The sequence below is a fragment of the Alosa pseudoharengus genome, unplaced genomic scaffold (assembly GCF_046254945.1).
Source record: "Alosa pseudoharengus isolate Yale_2024_CS ecotype anadromous, Long Island Sound unplaced genomic scaffold, YU_APseudo_1.1 YU_APseudo_1.1_scf_3, whole genome shotgun sequence".
NCBI lineage: Eukaryota > Metazoa > Chordata > Actinopteri > Clupeiformes > Clupeidae > Alosa > Alosa pseudoharengus.
Window position 1 is genome coordinate 19,214,116 of NW_027468718.1, and position 18,818 is coordinate 19,232,933.

Below are 18,818 nucleotides of genomic sequence, written 5' to 3' on the forward strand. Positions count from 1 at the left end.
CATCATAAGAAAAAGGGTCGTTGGTGTGGTTACTTAGAATAAGAGATACCACAACTTTGCCCATCTTTGCAGACTAGGAAAGATGGGCAAAGTGCAAAGTATCACCAAAGCCAATTTAATAACAAGTCCAAATCTATTTGTTACTTTAATACCACGAGTACGATTCTAAGCACAAGCAGCTGTGTGTCAACTAACTCAATGCTCCCACACGTCACACAATAGCGTGTGCGCGAGACCCTTTGCTCATTGAGTGTCTTTGCACATTGCCCATTATTTAAATTAGGGCCCCAATTGTTGAGGAGCAGAGCCGACTTATCGGGTAGTTAGTATGATAGTTATCAACAATCACAAAGAGCAGATATTCAAGGTAACAAGAGCACTCCCTCTCTGTTATCAACTTTACTTTTCATCAGACCACTTTATTTTCCTCCTGGCTCAGCCAAAACATTCAAAGACAAAATCTTCAAAAACATGCACTCCTCATATCATTCCACCCTGCTGTGGCATTGTAAAATCAACATGGTTCTGACAGTGTGTTCCTGTGAGGGTCATCTGTAGGCAGGACGATGTGGACAGCCCTGAAACAATTAAAGAAAAAAAGATAAAAAATAATCCCACAAGAGGCAAGCTTTTACACACACGCACACACAAACACACCTGCACGTGTGCACGCACACACAAACACACACACACACACACACACACACATTGAGAAGATATAGAATAATAGGCTAGTTATTACTTGTAGATTGACATATGTTGTCTGGAGGGGGTCCAAGATTGTATACAATGTAGCAGACATGATGATTATATAACCCCCCCCCCCCCCCCCCCCCAACTTTTCACGGAATTCACTGAACAATTTGCTGATCGACCTTTTTTACAAAATCATGAAATGACAAATTCCAGCTTCTACTATCCAGTGTTACAAAAATGAATGAGGCCCATGATTAATTTTTTTTTGGTGCAAGCAGCTTAAAAAAGCTGAGAGGGAACACAAGAATGAAATGAGATTTAGGATGCCAGCCATTGTGATCTGCTTTTAGTTTTCTTGTTGTTTTATTTACTTTATTTTTATTTTAAATATGCTATAAGACTTTATTTTTGTTCAGTTTTGTTTTAGTTCATACATAGCGCTATTTCATGAAGATTTTGACATCATGCTGATTCTTTGGTCCTGCTATTTGTTCCTTACATACCTTTCTCCGTACCTGTCCATCAACTTCCTTCACAGCTTGCTCGCACTGGACAGTGGAAAGAAAAAAACAACAAAAATTCGTAGGAAAAGATGCAGGAGAGGAATGTCCTGGCTTTCAATGACCCTCTGCAAGAGCACTCACTAACGACCTGAGAGCACAGAAAACTGGGGAGCGCATCATCAGAGGTTTGTCAAACATGGCTTTTCCTACTAGATCATACAAAACTGCTTTGAAGAAAGTATACAGCACAAAGAAACAGCCTCATTCTGGCTTTGTTAAGGTTTTATGTAATGTTCGCAAATACAAAAACAGGGTGCACTAGTTCTTTAAAGCAACACAATGCAGGTCTTTTACCTTAAAATAATGCCTTCAAACTCATTCTGGTGCGACAGTGGAGAATGATGTCTCTGAGATTGCCAGTGTACGCTTGGGACGCATGATGTTGCACAATGTGATGTTGACTGGGTAGGATCATGACCCTTTTAGTCAGTTTTTGACTAACTGGGTACTGTCACAGCACTAAAAGGCATTGAATTTGGAAGTCAAGGGGCATAGATACATTTTTCCATGGTGTTTTGCTTTAAGCTCATTTTGGAGTTAGAGTGCATTTGGAAAGTTTTCTGTTTTCAAGTTTTTCACATTTTGCTACATTCCAGAAATTTATTAAATTCAACTCAAATTAATTTCATCAATCTACATACATACACCCCCCCACCAATCAACACTCTGATTAGTTATTTTTTTCATCTGCTAAATGTAGGCCTAATGAATTTAGCTTTGTCTGTGTAACCTCTGAATTGCTGGGTTTAAAAAATGGCACCTGTTGTTGTCTTCCACTCATGCCTCGTTTCACGCCTCGTTCACATCTCACATCTCTGCCTGTAGTGGTACTCAGCAGTTTCAGGGCTACTCATAAGACTTATTTCACCCCCCCGCAAAAGTTTCTTAAAAGTGATGGTACAGGGCAGTTCCTGCGGTGGGAAACAAAGGTGTGAAACCCTTGAAACTACTGAGTTCCTGCAGTGGAAACGGCCTCATGAGGCCCCTTTCCATTGCGAGTGTTCGGGGTAAAACCTAGGAGGCGGGAACTTGTCCAGGAACATGCCCTCACTCAGTCCTCTCCTCATTTACATCTCGAGTCCGTAGAAGTTCCCGGAATGTCGCATTACCGGGCCGTTCGTCTAAAGGAAACATGCACAAACATTCCCGTTCCCGTAAAAATCAAGTTCCAGGTGCGGCAATGGAAACGGGACTATGGTCGGTATTTTTTTGGCAAACGCCCAATGGGATGTCATGTTGAGGGGGCAGCCGTTGCCTACTGTTTAGCGCCTCAGACTTGTAACCGGAGGGTTGCCGGTTCGAACCCCGACCAGTGCTAAAGGCTGAAGTGCCCTTGAGCAAGGCACCTAACCCCTCACTGCTCCCTGAGCGCCGCTGTTGTTGCAGGCAGCTCACTGCGCCAGGATTAGTGTGTGCTTCACCTCACTGTGTGTTCACTGTGTGCTGAGTGTGTTTCACTAATTCACGGATTGGGATAAATGCAGAGACCAAATTTCCCTCACGGGATCAAAAGAGTATACTTATACTTATGTGCTTTTTAGTTTAGAAGGGCTTTCATCTTAGCCTGGCGGGCCATCCTATATCATTGAAATGTATAGTCTGGAATCGAGCCATTCACCCCGCTTAATCCAAGGGGCGGGCAGAGAATTGTCTTTCAAACTGCCTAGGCATGCAATAGGCCAGCGCTACGACCATATCCGTATCCGGTCTGCAAAACGGCAGATACATCCTTCTTCGAAAGGAATGACTCAAGTGCATTGTGTTGCTCAACTTTAAAAGAAAAGCACAAGTCCAACTCCTCCAAAGTTAAGGATTCAAACAACCGCTCTTCGTTTGCCATAGCCACCTTCCTTGTTGTTCACCGTCGCAGGACTGTCGCCATCCTGTTAAGACTCTAACAAAATAGAGCGCTGTGATTGGATGACGTCCACAGCGTCAGCCAATAGAACTAGACGTACAGGCTGAGCAAATTAATTTGCCGCCGCTAGGGTGCGTCTAGATTTCTAGGCTACTTTCATCTGGCCTCTCTGTCATAAAGGCCAACGCCTTGTGCAGAGCTGTGTCTATACGTCTGCACTTACGGTTGTCCTTCTGTAAGTTTCTCCTATCTCCGCAATTGAACTTTGACCTTTGGGTTCTGTCTGACCAAGGCCTTTCGTCCTTGATTGCTCAGTTTGGCTGGGCAGCCAGATCTAGTAAGACTGATTGTTACCTTATCTCTCAAAGAATGGAGGCTACCATGTTCTTGGGCACTTTCAATGCTGCAGGATTCTCTGTCCCCAGTTCTGTGCCATGACGCAATCCTGTCTCGCAGGGTTACAGGCAATTCTCTCATGGCTTGTTTTTTGTTTTACTGACATACATCATCAACTATGAACCTTTAGAGGTGGGATATTTCAGTCTTTTATTTCGAATTATTTGTTGTAATTATTATTTTTTGGTCAATATCATTGTATTATGTGTATTGATTTTTTTTTAAATAGATTCTGTTTTCTGTCTGAAACATAATAAATGTGGAGATTGAGAACTTTAGGGTCTTTTTAAAAAAAAAAAAAAGAAAGTGTTTTGGTGCATTAAGAGAACCCTTACAGAAATGTTAGGTTTCTGGCGAACAGTTGACGCAAATTTGCAGTAAGGTCATAATTTCACATGCAAATTAGGTTTCTGGCAAACAGTTGCGGTTTACTTTTGGCAATGTGCAGCAAATTTGCAGCAATGTCATATGGAAATTAGGTCTGTCACCAGAAGTTCACTGGAAGTTTGCCATTATTGGCTAAGTGTAGTGGCAAACCATTGGCGAACACATTTGCCACTAGTGGCAAACTTCTCATTGTTGCCAGAACTTTGCTGGAAGTTTGCCTATAGCGGCCAACATTAGCAACATTTCTGGCAATATTTTCTAGTGAATTCATTTGTTTCCCACAAATCACCCACAAGTTTGCAGCAAATCTGCCGCAAACACATTTCATTTTTGTAAGGTAAGAGAGAGAAGCTGAATATTATTGTTGAAAAGAGTAGGAAGGGCAAGGTGTTTTAAATAACAAGATTATCTAGATTGAACGGATCACAATGCCGTGGTAATCACGTTACAATCACATCCTTATTTGAACCATATCAATTGAAATACTTGCATAACTATTATGCCCACTGTTAAGACTGAATAGAACGAATTGTTAGTTACAGTATCCTCCAGAATTAGTGCCACCTTTGGTAAAGTTGACTAAAAACAGGTATACAAAATAATATTTTGGTGATTTATTTTACTCTCACAACGAAAACAAGGAGGAAAAATCCACTCTTAAAGGGAAGCAAATTTATTTTGAGAAAAAGGTTAAATGTCATAAAGAAATAAATATTTTTAACAAAAACACGCTCACAATTATTGGCACCCATAGAAAAATCTTATATACAAAACCTAACAGAAGCATTTTCCTATCTAATTTCAACTTATTTAAGTTACATTTTTTTCTGAATGCTGTGATTCTTATAGCACAATTTCTAAAACTATTAATACTTATAGCAAAACCACTCACTGAGTTCGCAAAACTAAAAGCACAAACACTGCTTTGCACTCAAGGACAAGGAGGTGAAGTTAGAGGAAGAGGACAAGGAGGAGCAAGAGGAGGACGAAGAAGGGGAAGAGGAAGGGTAAGAAGAGTAAGAAATAGCCCTTTTACAGGCAAAAAAATCAGTCTACATGTGGGGATATTGTCATGTCAGGCGTGGATACGGCATTCCAGAATATATTTTCCCCGGTGCCTTGGACTAGAACATCGCATGTGATGTAGACGAAATTTTGAGAGAGACGACCCGATGTAGACTGATTTGTTTTGTCTCATTGAAATTACTATTTTGTGTTTGGACTTGGAAAAACACACTTGTGTTTTGTTTTGATGTGTGTAAATAAACTCCAATACTTGAAGTTTGGATCCCTGTATGTTTACAGAACTAACAAAAGTATGACCTCAAACTGACATAGTCTAACTTGTGCACAAAGAAAGCAAAAGCCATGTGTTTTTTTTTCATACCATCAGTGTGTAGTTGGCACATTGTGTGCTTACTATTGTGATGGCTTGTGTTTACTGTTTGATACGAAAACACCATTTTTATGAAGGTGTGAAGAGTTAAGCAAGGTGCGTTAGCTTTTGCAAGAGAACTACAATGTTTTGCTGATTGGGTAAAAGGTTTTCCTATTTGTGTATAGAGTTTTGCAAAAAAAGCCATAGTTACAAAAAATGTGCTTAAGCAATCAGAAAAAACTGTAATCAGAGTGTCTGTGAACTTTCAGAAGTAACTTTCTTTTTCACTAAGGTATGAAAATAAAGTGACACAGAGGCTAAATCCGCTAGTCATTTTTCAACATTGGAAAAAATAGAATACTTTGAATAAAAAGAAAGTGTGTTGACATTTGTAAGTCGGCTGTCTATAAAAACTAGGAACTTTGTTGAAAATGCCTATATTTACAGTTAAAACAATGATTAAAAGGTTCTCATCAACTGGACATCAACTGGAAGTGACAAACATGCTTGGACAAAGACCCATGGTTATCTTGCCCCCACGTACAGTATGGAGGATGGTAAGATACAGTAGGCAAAACATTCAATAAGAACCACTGTTGGAGAGTTATAGACAAAGGTATCATCTTGGGATCACCAAGTCCCCCCAAAAAATCTTCAAAAGTCACCTCACTGCTAATAGATTATTTAGAGGGCATGTCAGGTAAAAGCCTGTCCAGTCATCTAATTACCAATGTAAACGGCAGGAGTTACTGTATGGCACAGTGAGGGTACTGTAGATTGATCTTTCACAATACTTACCTGACATTCTGTTATGAATTACTCATGCCTTTAGTCTAAACCCAGCTATGTAGCTATAAATGTTTTTTTTATAATCAGGGGATAACCAGGCATATAATGACATATAAAGGTCAATACATGTATTACATAAAGGTGGTGTATTAACTGTAGAGAGAGATGACCGTATTGATATGACTATGACCATATAATAATTGACAAAACTGCATTAAAATGCCAGAATCTCTATTGCTTTATTCAAATTAAAGTGAATATAATTCATTTTGAGGTACATTTTCATTTGTGTAAACTACTTGTGCTAAACATGAAATGAAATGATGAATTTTCCTTGTTACACCATGCCACCTAGTGGAGAGAAAAGGAAGACTTTGTTTTACTTAATCAAAGTAATTTAGACAAAATGTGAATATATTTGAAGACATACTATTAAACTGACAATATTAAACATGAAAGAATGTAATTATTTAATTATGTAATGTTTAATCAAAACAGCAGGATAACAGATCATTTGACCTACCACATTTATACAAGACATTTATTTTATGAATGTCTAATACACTAGGTCCATCTCTCTGTCCAATAGGGATGCTTTGGTCTGGTTTGGGAATTATGGTTGGTTCACCATCTGCAGTAAAAGCATACCTGAAAAAAACAGCCATTGTTTCCTGGATTGATCTATCGTGAACCATAATAGTAATGCTGACAAACGCACACACACACACATACACACACACACTCTGTGTGGCAGTTCTTACCTTCCATAGTGCATGACTGAATTGTAATCATATGCTGTGTTGAGGTAGGTGTTATGCTTTTGAAAGTTGTGTGTCTGGCCTGTCAGACATGTAAGCAAAAAAATAACAAGGCCTTAGTAACCAGCAATTTGTCCATGAACTCAAACATAAACATAAAATTACACGCAAAACCACCACTCAAGTTGCATCTGGTGTTATCTGATAGAACAGTGTGTATCTTAGGGTATAGGGAACCAAATACTGACCTCTCATGATATTTCTCCACAGGATGGTGACATAGGCGTCACGATCAGAGCGCGAGTGCTCGTGAACAAAACTAAGAGCATGCATGAGCTCGTGGGAGGCCACCCCTGACCACATGCAGGACGGGGTCTGCAGGGACAGAGTCTGGGGTCCACCAATCATGCCTAAGAAGGACCAGCAACTGTAGAGAGGCAGGAGAGAGAAGAGCGCTTTGAGGTGGTCATCTCATTCTTCCATCAAAAGAAAATTGACTATTTGCGTGGGCCAGACTTACAAGCCATTGTTTTAACACAATAAAAACAGTCAAATTTGTTTTAATAGTTTATAAACAGAAAGGCTCTTACCCACGCTTGGGTTGAATGTCGATAAAGTTGGCTTCATGGGTTCGTGGTACAAACTTGACACATGTCTGAGACGAGATGTCCAGCATACCTGTCTCTATCGCGATCCTGTCCATGTCATCTGAAAATCACCACCTCTCTCGATAAGCCCACTGGTCATATTTATGCTTTATCTTTTACTGACCTCTAGGTATACTGAGTATGGGTCTTATAAATACTTTTATCTCACTGTTTGTTCTGAATTAATTTTGTGATTGCAAAACGTTTTTTGATGTACTCACCATAGAATGTAGAAATCATGTAAGGAACATAGACAAAACCATCCACTGATTTTGGCCAAAGGCAAGAGTTAGCTGGACAAATAAGGGCACTGCGTATATTTGAATTCGATGCAATGTCACCATCTCGCATGGAAAGTCCTGCAAATCCCACTCCTATTGGAAGCAGAGAAAGGAACCTTTTGTATTCAAAGTTTCTGCAACAGGACATTTAGGCAAGTGTAGTCCAACTCACTTCTGTTTGCCATAATGATCATGTCCATGATATTGATGTCCTCAGGGTCGATAGACATTCCTGCAAAATGAACAAAATCTGACACAATTATTCAACGACTACTCAAGGAATTCTCCTACTTAAGAGCACTCTTATAACTTTGTTTAAGATGATATTATCACTACAGAAAATAATAATTTCATGTTTGTAAATGCCATTTTAATCACTAGAATACTGTGACTTACCGGAGTATCTTCTTTTGACCCTCACCACTGTTTCTTGTACCATAGTGGAATTCTGTGAACATGCATCAGTACTAATGTATATTAATCAATTAAACATGATCAAGTCGCTATAATTACTTTAATTCATAGCTACCTTCAGAGGAAAAGTCCAAATTTCCGTCACCACTGCGAGGGTGACTGCAAAGATGGTCCCAATCATTGCTTATTCTCAGGTTTGTATCGAACCTTTGCGTTTAAGGGAGTCACCTTAATCCTTTGGCCAATCGCAGGCCATTTAGTTCAACAGCTGCATGGGCTGCTTTGCACTGTTGAAATGATAGTGTTGAATCAAGTCTGTATTTATGCTGAGGCTGCAGTTACATGTCCTATGATGTCATACAATTTCTGTTGAACGATTAAACTCATTTTATGGAGATTTATTTGAATAAAAGACTCTAGTATGAGCAATGAAACTGCAATTATAGGAAGCACAACTTAAATTTAAAAATGTTTAATTCTTGGGATTATAAAAGTTGCACAACATAATATTAAAAATAGAGGATAAATAGACCATTTGGAGTAATCGTCTTATGTGAAATTATATGGAAACACTACTTTTAAAACTGAATTAGAGATTTTGTTTTATAAGAGATGAACAACATATCAAAACAGACGATAAAGAGATAGTTGAGATAAATAGACAATATGTGAAATCATGATTTTTAAGAATGTTCTCTCATTAAAGAAATACTATGTTGTTTTTCAAGCCTTAAAGGTTGTATCAGCGATAGCGGGGATACGTCACTTCTGTTGATGTTCAAACAAAACAGAGAGCTAGCTCGCTACTCCCTCCCCCTCCCTCCCGTGCAATTGAAACTCTCCTAAACGCGCATCTTGTCGGTTTTTGGTTGAAACACTTTATTTTGCTATTGAGTGGTTGCCAACCCCTGTTATTGTTTTTGTGTACAGATCTCGGAGCCTAGGCTGCCTACAGAGATGCGTTTTTTTGTCGGCCTGCTTATGGGGCAGGCAGCTAACGGATTGTTAGGAAAGATTAGATATATGTGATCAATTATGTTTGGGCCTTTTTTGTGCCTGAAATCGCTGATACAACCTTTAAAATAATTACTCATTTTGATGAAATTACGCTAAAGCTGTACCCACATTGAAAATTGGCCCCAAGAGATACATTCTTGCATCATGTTGCTATAAGAAAGCAATATTGGTGCATCTGTGCATTTATTAATACCAATCTGTGTATGTAAACATTCCTGATTTTCAACCAAAATAGGCAAAGATATGACCAAGATATAAGGGGCGTATTTTATATTTCTAAAAAAAATACTACAGCAATATTGCAAGAGCTAAGGTCTTTATTATGTAAGGGATAATGCCCGACGAGGTGTCCATTGTTAAAAATAAATGGACTACGCGGAGGCGTGAACCGTCCGATGCGAAGCGGAGGGCGGTTGCTTCCGCGAAGTCCATTTATTTCTGATAATGGACGCATCGAAGGGCATTATCCCGTTTATACCATGGTCACTTACAAAATAAATAAATATGAAATCAATTATTAATACTAAATGAGTTTTAGAGCTAAAATCGTTAGTTTTTTCAGCTGTTTATCGCAACACTGTGGAATGTTGATAAGTCACAGCTGAGCGGACTAACTCAGGCGTTGTCAAGCAACGTCATAATAATTTTATAGGTGTAGTATATAACTTTTTAAACGACACCCTTTTCAACCTAGACCATGGTATAAACATGAATAAGACAGGCAGACCAGATAAACAGACACAGAAGGAAATCGTGTAAAGGTTCAAATAAGTAATAAGCAAGATAAGCATTTTAATCAGTCTTAGGCACATTAAACATGACTAAATACAAACAGCAGAGCACAGTCAGTAAGCATTAAGGCAGTGTTTTTCTTTTGTGTACAAGGAACCATTAACCACATTTGTAGAGTCTGTTAATTTTGACTTTATCCAAACGACTGGGGCCATATCCCTGACCCATCTGAACATTCCAGCTGTTTTTTGGAACTATTGTGGGATCCCCATCTTCAGAATAGGCATACCTTGATGAAAAAAAAAGTCATTAGTACAACGTCAATTTTCCCTGGTATATTGAGGAATTTATATAGTGTAAAACCCACTTACATGCTATAATGCATCAGAGATCCATAGTCATATGGAGTGTCCAGGTTATTCATTTTGAACTTCTCAAAATTCCTCAAACGATCTGATTGTACGGAGCAAAATAAAAAAGTAAAGCTGTGAAATACTACTAATAATGATGATAATAATCATATGACCAAAACTGATAACCGTCTTCATTAACCCTTGGTGTACATTTTCCATTAATACATAGGTTCTCAAAGTGCGGCCCGCGGAAACATTTCTGGCGGCCCGCGATAACATCTGATAACATCTGTAAAACTGTACAACTGTACTGTGTGCTTTGAAAAGAATGAATCTCCGTTTAGTGGTGTTTTGTGGCCGTCAGGTTTTCCTGTGGTGCTTTGCCCTGAATAAGGCCTATGCTGATAAGAAGCAAGGCACACTGAGACTGTTTGTTCTAAATCCACACTGAGACTGTTTGTTTTTGAAATGGACTGCAACCAGAACCAAATTTGTCTGTTGAGGGTAGAGAACCCCAGGGATTGTGTGTGAATTGCAATTTTTTCACAAGTTTTGCCAGGTTTAGCCTCAGTTATGAATTAAAATGTGTTTAATGCAATAAATATAAACTGTAGAGATGCAACCTGGTCATTAAAATGATTACAAATGGGATTTTTTTCCCAGGTTTTGTTTTTCTTTTTCTCCCCCCGCCCCTTTGGCAGCCCTCAGTTCAATGTTGGGTTCCTGAATTGGCCCTTACCAATCAAAACTTTGAGAACCCCTGCATTAATACATTTCTATTTTACCTTTCCAGATGTTCGACCACTTGATGGTCACAAAGTTGTCACGATCAGCTCGTGACTGCTCATGCACAAATCCCAAGGCATGCATGAGCTCATGGGCAGCCACACCGGATGACATGCAGTCTGGTGTCTGCATAGACAGAGCTTGCCTTCCGCCACGTACCCCCAGGTAGGACCAACACCTGTACCACAGATTTAATTTTAAGAAGTATTCCAGAGGGCTTTTGGATCAGTATTAGTATCACCAAAGTCTTGATTACCGGTATAAAGAAGCCTGACAGCTGACAAGGACTTGCCGTGTTAAGGAAAGGAAACTGGCATACGACATATTGGTGAGATACAAACCCAGACTTCGGCTTGATGTCCAGGTAGTCCCTCTGGTGAGTCCTTGGCACAAAGCGAACACAGGTATCCTCCTCAATGAGTTCCATGCCCTGCGTGATGGTCTTCTTATCCAATTCATCTTCAAAGTTATAAAAAAAATTTACTGGTAAGTCCACCTTTATTACACCAAGATATAATCGTTTGACTTTGACACTTACTGTATTCTGGTGAAAAAGTGTAAGCTATGTACACATGGCCATCTACAGATTTAGACCACAAACAGCTTCTGGCAAAGCATGTCCTTCCACCCATGTTGGAGACAGCTATGTCTCCCTCTCTTAAAGTTGTTCCTTCGGTTACTATGGTGGCTGAAAGAAAAAAAACAAGAATGCTATTTCAAGTAAAGTATATGTGAAATGTTGAGTTTGTGCAGAAATGGAAAATGTACACATTGTAGTTTAGCTCAAAAGCATAAAACTACGCTTTAAAATCAGTGTAAATTCAGTGAGTAAAAAATGGAAATCAAGGGGGAAATGTTTACAAATGATGACTTGCCTCTTTCATACTCGTTGGCCTCAATGATTTGATCCATGGCTGTCATCTCATTGAACATGGTGTGATCATCTAACCATTAGGAAAAAATCAAGTAAACGGCTGCATGTTGTGATTAAAAAATAGTCTTGTGTTTGTGGTGGCAATTACCTGAAAATCTTCTTCGGACTCTTCTCTTCTCCTTCATATTGGAAGACCTCTATTTAAACAGAACCAATTACGATGGTATCCTTGTTGCCAAAATATAAAATTAACAGATTCTATCAGTTTTGAGTGTTTACCTGAGTGCGTACAGCCAAACTTTGCACTGTGATGATGAACAATATTATCACAGCTCTAACATCCATTTTGAATCTCTAGTCTTTGTGCCAAGTTGACAGTCTTATATACTATATTGTCAGCATAATAACATATTTGAAATGGTAGTTAAGCTGTCCATACCTGATCCAGACAACACAAATCCAGACATCACAGACATTTGGTCACTCAATGACATTTGGCACAACATTACAATCTGGGTGTAACAATAACAATACTTAGCACACCATGCAATTTTGTGACACCGTCAACTTCAGATATATGCTTCAGCATCAGCACAGTGAATCACTGATGTTTTTATTCATAATAAGCCTGACATTTTCACTGGAAACAAAACACGCTACCACATGCCCATTACTTGTCCGTGGGATCTAAAAAAAAATTTTTTTTTGATAACTTAGATCTTTTCCAAAGCTACAGTAAGTAATGAAAACTGGACCTAGCATTCATTCCATTTTGAGTGTCTGCTCCAGGTGACTTTGAGTGTATTCAGCACCTGAAATATGAACAAGAAGCCTCAGTGATGGGAGAGTGCAGACAGACTTTCATGATTTTCAAGATTTTTAGATATTTTACATTTAAAACGGTAAACTGTTCTGGATGCAAATGATTGACACATTCAAAAATGGGCCTACTTGTCTCCATCACAGCTTATCTGGGACAGACCGGTCTTATTGTGAAAATATTAAGAAGAATGTCAAAGCGAAATCAGAGACAGTTGTATATTAATATAAGGATCTTTGGCGAAATAAACTGATGGATAAATTCTAGAATATCTGCCTAGAATCTTAACTTGTACGAGGCTGTTTTTTCAATGACCATTTTTGAATGTTGTCATGTGAAATTTGTCTTATCTCGTTTCCATGGTAAATTGAAACATAATCTACTTCAAACTAAATTCTGTTTTTCGATTTTAGATGGAACAATCTGCAATCAACCGAAGCTTCCCCTGCTTGGTTGGTTATTGTTTTCGCAGCTAAGAACCAACCCGCTGTGATGTGATGTGAACATTGGAAGCATTCTACAGGTAGGGTAGGGTAGCAGCTAGGCTATTGCACCCCAAAACAATTTCGCCCGAACAGGGACTTGAACCCTGGACCCTCAGATTAAAAGTCTGATGCTCTACCGACTGAGCTATCCGGGCTCTGAAAGAGTGATTATGCTATGCTAACATAACATGTACAATACACAAAATTAGTATGCCTATATATATAGACATAACTGAATTGCAATATAACGCCTTTGCTAAACTGTTCATGTTGCAGACTGCACAGTGTAATTTCACTTCGCTAAGCCACTATAACGGCACTTTTTTTATCGTTCTCTTTTCTGATGGAACAGGGCTCTCGACTGCGATTGCGCTAACCAGTCGGTCCTCGGTCCTCCCCCAGCGAGGCGTGAAAGAAAACTGTGTCGGGGAAAATGGCGGCGCTGACTGATCGGGGCATACCTCTGAGCGCAGTAAGTGATACATTAATGACTTTTATCAACACAATTAGGAGGCATATTTATTGGATGTTATATTATTGTTATGTGCAAAGAGGCACTACCACCACGTGTCATCTGCATTAGTAGCATATACATACCATGTGACTAGAACCATCACAGCAAAACACTTAGCATAACGTTAACGTTAACGTTAGCTGGCTACGGACGGAAGAGGAGATATCTAATGGCTAGCAAATGAACAACAAACTTAAGTTGTTATTTACCATGCGAATGTGTCGTAGTCTGGCAGCTTTATTTTGTCTCAACTTTCAATAAACTTAGTTTTGCAGAAGAGGCGTTTCTGAAGATCTCGTCATGTGCTAAGTTGTTATGGTGACGCGAGGATTATTTTCCTTGTCACACACGGTGTTGCCCAATGGTTCTCATCTTCCTTTGTCAAAGACGTACACGACGCATCTCTACGTCGCCCGGAATGTTTCAAAAACCCGGGGGATGCTGAATGATTTCTCAGACCAATGAATAAAATGCTTTCGCTTTCGTTTCCTTGTCAAACGGAAACAGTTTGTCTGTCTTGCTGGTTAGAGACAAGCGGCCTGCCTGATCATCACATGCTATCATTTTGCATAATATTTGATGGTACAACTGAAAGCCTGCAACACCGACGTAAGCATGTTGTATTTTAGAAGGGTCAGAGACCAGACGTTTTCAGTTAGTATCAGTGTGAAATTGCGCCGGATTTTATGGGCATTGAAACATTCAATATCTCTACAGTATCCACATTAGCCATATCCACATCACTCTTCATTTTGAAACCATAACAACCATAGACTGTATACAGTCTATGATAACAACAGCTGTGACGTCATCAGAAGGACCCCTAGAATCTTTGCCCTAAAGTCTCCCATAAAGGTGAGTTTAATCTCTTATACATTTTGTCATTCCACCTTTTCATGGTGTTGTAACCTGTATGTCACTAGGTGAAATGCCAGAAAACACTTTATGCTATGTAGTGAATAGTGAATCACTTTATTGGTCAAGGTCATCGTTTGATGTAGATATTTGAGTAGAAGTGCAATGCTCTATCACAATATCATCAGCAAATAGCCTATAAATATAAAATAGCCTATAAATATCTTATTTATATTCCAGATAAATGAGGCATTTGATATTAATAGGCCTAAACATGTTTTAAACATAATACATGTTCATATTTGAATGCATATTTTTGACCAAATTATTATTTTTTGATTTTTATATAGGTGTCATCAAATAGAGGACTGCAAGGCAAAGGCAGAAAATAAATGTAGACCTAGTAGCAAGGGCCAAGCTGCTTGAAAGGAGACGAGAAAGGTAATAGGGATTGCAATAGTCAGAATAATAGCTACCTTTAGCATACTCTTTAAATCTGGACAAAGAGTCCTACCTTGTTCTGTCACAGTAAAAAAAAAAGATTTAGGAGATTGTCCATCCAAATACTAATCCTGATAGCTTGTTATATTGACAAGCAGAAAAGAATATGTCAATAACGGCATCAAATTTGCATTTCAGCTATCAGAGATGAAAGCTTGCTGCCTTGGGTTCAAATCCTGATCATCCAACAATCAGGAGTTTGTCAAAAGTCACAGATGAAAAGACGCTAAAGCAATGGCGGGAAAATCAAAGAAAACACAGGGCAGAAGTAAGGACTCTTAAACCAGAGTCCTTCATGGAACCTCTTGAGGAAGTGGTTGAAAGACCCTCTTCAGTAGACCCCACTCCACAGCCTCAGTCTCCGCCAGCAGACGAAGCCCTGGCTTTCTCCAACCGCTGAACAGATAAATGCAAAGAAGGTGGGTAAGAGCAGCAAAATACTGCGTTCAGATGTTGGCTCTTCGGATGGGAAAAAATGCGCAAGAAGTTGGGAAAGGATGTACAAATACGATGAGCAGTCCTTGTGGTGGACACCAAGAGTATCGCTATCAGTGACATAATATAGTTATGGAGGATGCTAGGAGAGGTTAGGACACATAGGGAAGGCAGGGAAAGCAGTGACTTACAGGCGGGGCTTTAGTGATGTCACTCACTACCTAATTTACCTCGGTAAATTGAACACCTGTCCTAACTTTTTGGGGGTTCGCAATTAGTTTTGGAAGGCTCAGTGGGAGCTGAGGCCTGTTTCCCCTTTGTGTTGCCACTATGAAAGTTTTGTTTTTAGTTTTGGATTATGAGTTTCTGGATTACCACTAATAACCCAAATAAAACCTGAACTATGAGAAAACCGACGATTGGGCTTGGCTGTAGCGCTGGAATGGAGTGTGAGGATGCCGCAGGTATGTGACCGCTCTCTGATGTTCCTGCCAAGCTGACACACATCACAGTTAGGACCTACCTCCAGGTCTGTGCATCACATGTATAGGGCTGGGACGGTAACCGCATAACTGCAATATCGCCGTCACGTGACGCCTAGTTGCGGCTCTGAGCTTGTCACCGCCATCACCGCAACAAAAAAAAATGTGTGTACATAGTGTGTGATGTTGTGATGTATTATGTGAGGGACCATCTTATGACATGGATTCAGGTTTTCTAAACAAAACTTCTCAAAAGATGAAGCAAACCTGACCTTCCGTGTGTGTGTTGGGGAGCGCAATGTTCCAACATTCCATTTACTATGCGAGAGTAGGGGAGAACCGGCACAATCGTAATACTTTTCTATTCTCTCCGTTCAAACTCGATTTACACAAAGACGTTAGACTTGAAAGCTGTAACTCCATGAAAGTTGAAACAGAATTTAAAAAAAAAATGTTGTAGTTTGTTAAGAATTTAGCGACATGTCGCCTACCTTTGTTACAACCTGACGCAGCCATTAAAAAGTGCGGTAGCCTACCTTTGTAACAGTAGCATAAGCATCATGAATATAGCCTTGTTGTTAAACTGATTATGTCTGAAGCATTTGGGGGTTAAAGCGGTATGTGTTGCAAGTTGCGGAAGGCTTTTAGTTAAGTAACAACAACCCCTAGACAACGAAGAGCTATTATAGGCCTGTGCCGCCTCATAACAAGGATGGATCACACCAAAGGAAACAGTGTTGTGAATGGCAACATTGCAAAGCTGTCTTTGTCTGGCATGGGAGCGCATCAGTTATGCTCGTATGGAAAGAGGTGGCTCATGATTATGACTGGTCTTGTTAAGTTATGTCACGGAAAAACACTGTGACTTTCAGAGTTGTCAGACTACAGTACTCTTCACACCACACATCTTGTAATCAGGAATCTAGGAGTCATTGTGGTATGCCTTGGACATGATTAATCATTGACGGGGTCACATATCAGAAGATCTTTCACCAGGAGAAGCCTGATCTATCTGATCTCCAGAATACATTTTGTCATGAAGCAATACGTGACATGTGGAATGATGCAATACCAAGCACAAGATAGGATATTTTTTACCCTGTTTGCGTCCAATATTCACAAGTGCACTAACAACATTGTAAAAGATAACCAAGTGTAGGCTAATATTGTTCTGTCTTATAGGTTTTATAGTTCAGCATTTCTATTTTCTATATATTCTGCACTTTAATTATAATAGTTTATACTCTTGTATTTTAATTGCTGTCTGTTTTGTGTAAATGCACCATGTGGATTGCTACTAATTTCATTGTACTCTGTATTACTAACAATAAATTAATATCTATCTGAGAAACAAGCTACCCTAGTCATTTGTGCACTGATTTACAGCAAGAAAACAAGGAAGAAAAATATGTTTGTAGTGTTGCAGGTGTTCCAACTCCTCACACTGGTTTCCCCTCATCCTATGTCTTTCTGCCTCATTTGCTGTATTTTGTCACTGTCCTAATTCAACCAATTCAACACTCTGGAACCCGTTTTTTTTTTTTTTTTTTTTTTAAACGGTCACAGCCCCCTAAACTGCCGGGGTAGTGTGGATGCTAGGCCTAACAGATAAAAAAAACTTTACCGGTTTCAGAAAAACCAGCGTCGTTGACAAAAAAGGACTGAGCAAATGCCATCATCAGGTGATCTTAAAAGGTCATTGGTCAATTATGCTGTCTCAGTGCTGTGATACTTTCAGAACCAGATTGTATTTTCCAGTGGAGACAGAAGTTGTTTTTTCTAGAACTTTTGATACAAATTGTGACTACCGTAAAACTTCAAATAATCGCCGAGTCCCTAAGAGACGCTTGTCTCTTTTAAACGCCTGGCGTGGCTATAGGTTTGGGTTAAAGGCCGGTCTCCAGTAGAGGCCTGGTCTGTTTTTTTAGTTTCGGGTTGTATTTAATCTTCTAAAACCCGTCAGATCGTCTGTTTAAAGATTCGCAATGACACGAAACCGTTACAGAAAGGATACAGCAGTGTGAATTAGATGTTGCACGTCGTTACAAGCCGTCGCAAAGCATTCACATGTCTGGTCACAGTTGCAAGGTTTTAGAATGTTGCATGAAGTTGCTGCTTATCATCTTGGGTGTGATTTGGGCTTAAGTATGGCGCAGACTGTGCACGTTATGATTAGATGGCATTAAAAGACTGCGGTGCGGTGGGAAAAAGCTAGAGTTCCAAATTGTATAACTTTTTTTCCAATATGAACTATGCCTATATGTCCGACTTCGTCATCGTTCAATTCATCCCTTGTGTTTAAAATTTGCGGATAGGCCGATGGTAAGCTTGTTTTTATGCTGGCAACAAAACCAGAACGGTTCGCGAACGTTATTCTTTATTCTAAATGCCATGGCGATAAAGAGAAAGAAGTCAGAAAAGGAATTTACCTTAGACTAGGCTATATCAGAGCATGTATACGGACATTCTCTGGCTATATAACCTACTGAAATAGGTTAATGATGTAAAGTCAAGTGCGCTTCTATGGGACTGCTGTGTACGCGCACAGTTTTTATTGATGAGTCGGAGTGGCAAGTGCTGCGCATAGTTGCAGTGGAATGTGGCTGCCCAGGGCATTATAAAACTTCTCACTCTTAGACCTACTCATATACGGCGGTGAAATGGCGTATTTAGCCGTCTAAATTCGAATCATATGCTGGGGGAGAAATCGTCGGACATCCATGATTATTTTGTTATTCAGCACACGTGGTCAAAAATATGTTCCCGCGAGCCTGGAAGTAGGCTATGATTTGAATGT

At 39.5% G+C, this 18,818-nt stretch overlaps 3 protein-coding genes and 1 non-coding gene across 6 annotated transcripts in view; 1 reads left to right on the top strand and 3 right to left on the bottom strand.

Moving 5' to 3' along the window:
* Positions 1–6,404: 6,404 nt before the first annotated feature.
* hce2l1 (high choriolytic enzyme 2-like 1) lies at positions 6,405–7,966 on the bottom strand. The gene is made up of 7 exons (XM_076262777.1): positions 7,926–7,966; positions 7,694–7,846; positions 7,416–7,533; positions 7,074–7,252; positions 6,829–6,907; positions 6,591–6,715; positions 6,405–6,418 (listed from the first exon to the last, which is right to left on the bottom strand). Exons 1-7 carry the CDS (start codon positions 7,951–7,953, stop codon positions 6,405–6,407), a joined length of 696 nt encoding a protein of 231 aa, XP_076118892.1. The 5' UTR covers positions 7,954–7,966.
* Positions 7,967–9,952: 1,986 nt separating this feature from the next.
* hce2l2 (high choriolytic enzyme 2-like 2) lies at positions 9,953–14,047 on the bottom strand. Of its 3 annotated transcripts, none has more exons than XM_076263460.1 (9): positions 13,958–14,047; positions 12,685–12,741; positions 12,078–12,126; positions 11,931–11,999; positions 11,594–11,743; positions 11,397–11,514; positions 11,055–11,233; positions 10,288–10,369; positions 9,953–10,205 (listed from the first exon to the last, which is right to left on the bottom strand). In XM_076263460.1, exons 3-9 carry the CDS (start codon positions 12,112–12,114, stop codon positions 10,076–10,078), a joined length of 765 nt encoding a protein of 254 aa, XP_076119575.1. In that variant the 5' UTR covers positions 12,115–12,126; positions 12,685–12,741; positions 13,958–14,047; the 3' UTR covers positions 9,953–10,075. The 3 variants fall into 3 exon arrangements, with proteins under 3 accessions (XP_076119575.1, XP_076119574.1, XP_076119572.1); XM_076263459.1 differs by having other exon boundaries at positions 12,078–12,157; positions 12,369–12,741; XM_076263457.1 differs by having other exon boundaries at positions 12,209–12,741.
* On the bottom strand, positions 13,317–13,389 carry trnak-uuu (transfer RNA lysine (anticodon UUU)). The gene has a single exon. It is a non-coding gene; the product is annotated as a tRNA-Lys (tRNA).
* morc3a (MORC family CW-type zinc finger 3a) overlaps positions 13,648–18,818 on the top strand; it is a 28,644-nt gene continuing 23,473 nt past the window's right edge. Inside the window, exon 1 of the mRNA XM_076263456.1 lies at positions 13,648–13,706. Within this exon, the coding sequence (XP_076119571.1) occupies positions 13,668–13,706 (39 nt within the window). The 5' untranslated portion in view covers positions 13,648–13,667. The remainder of the gene's footprint in view (positions 13,707–18,818) is intronic.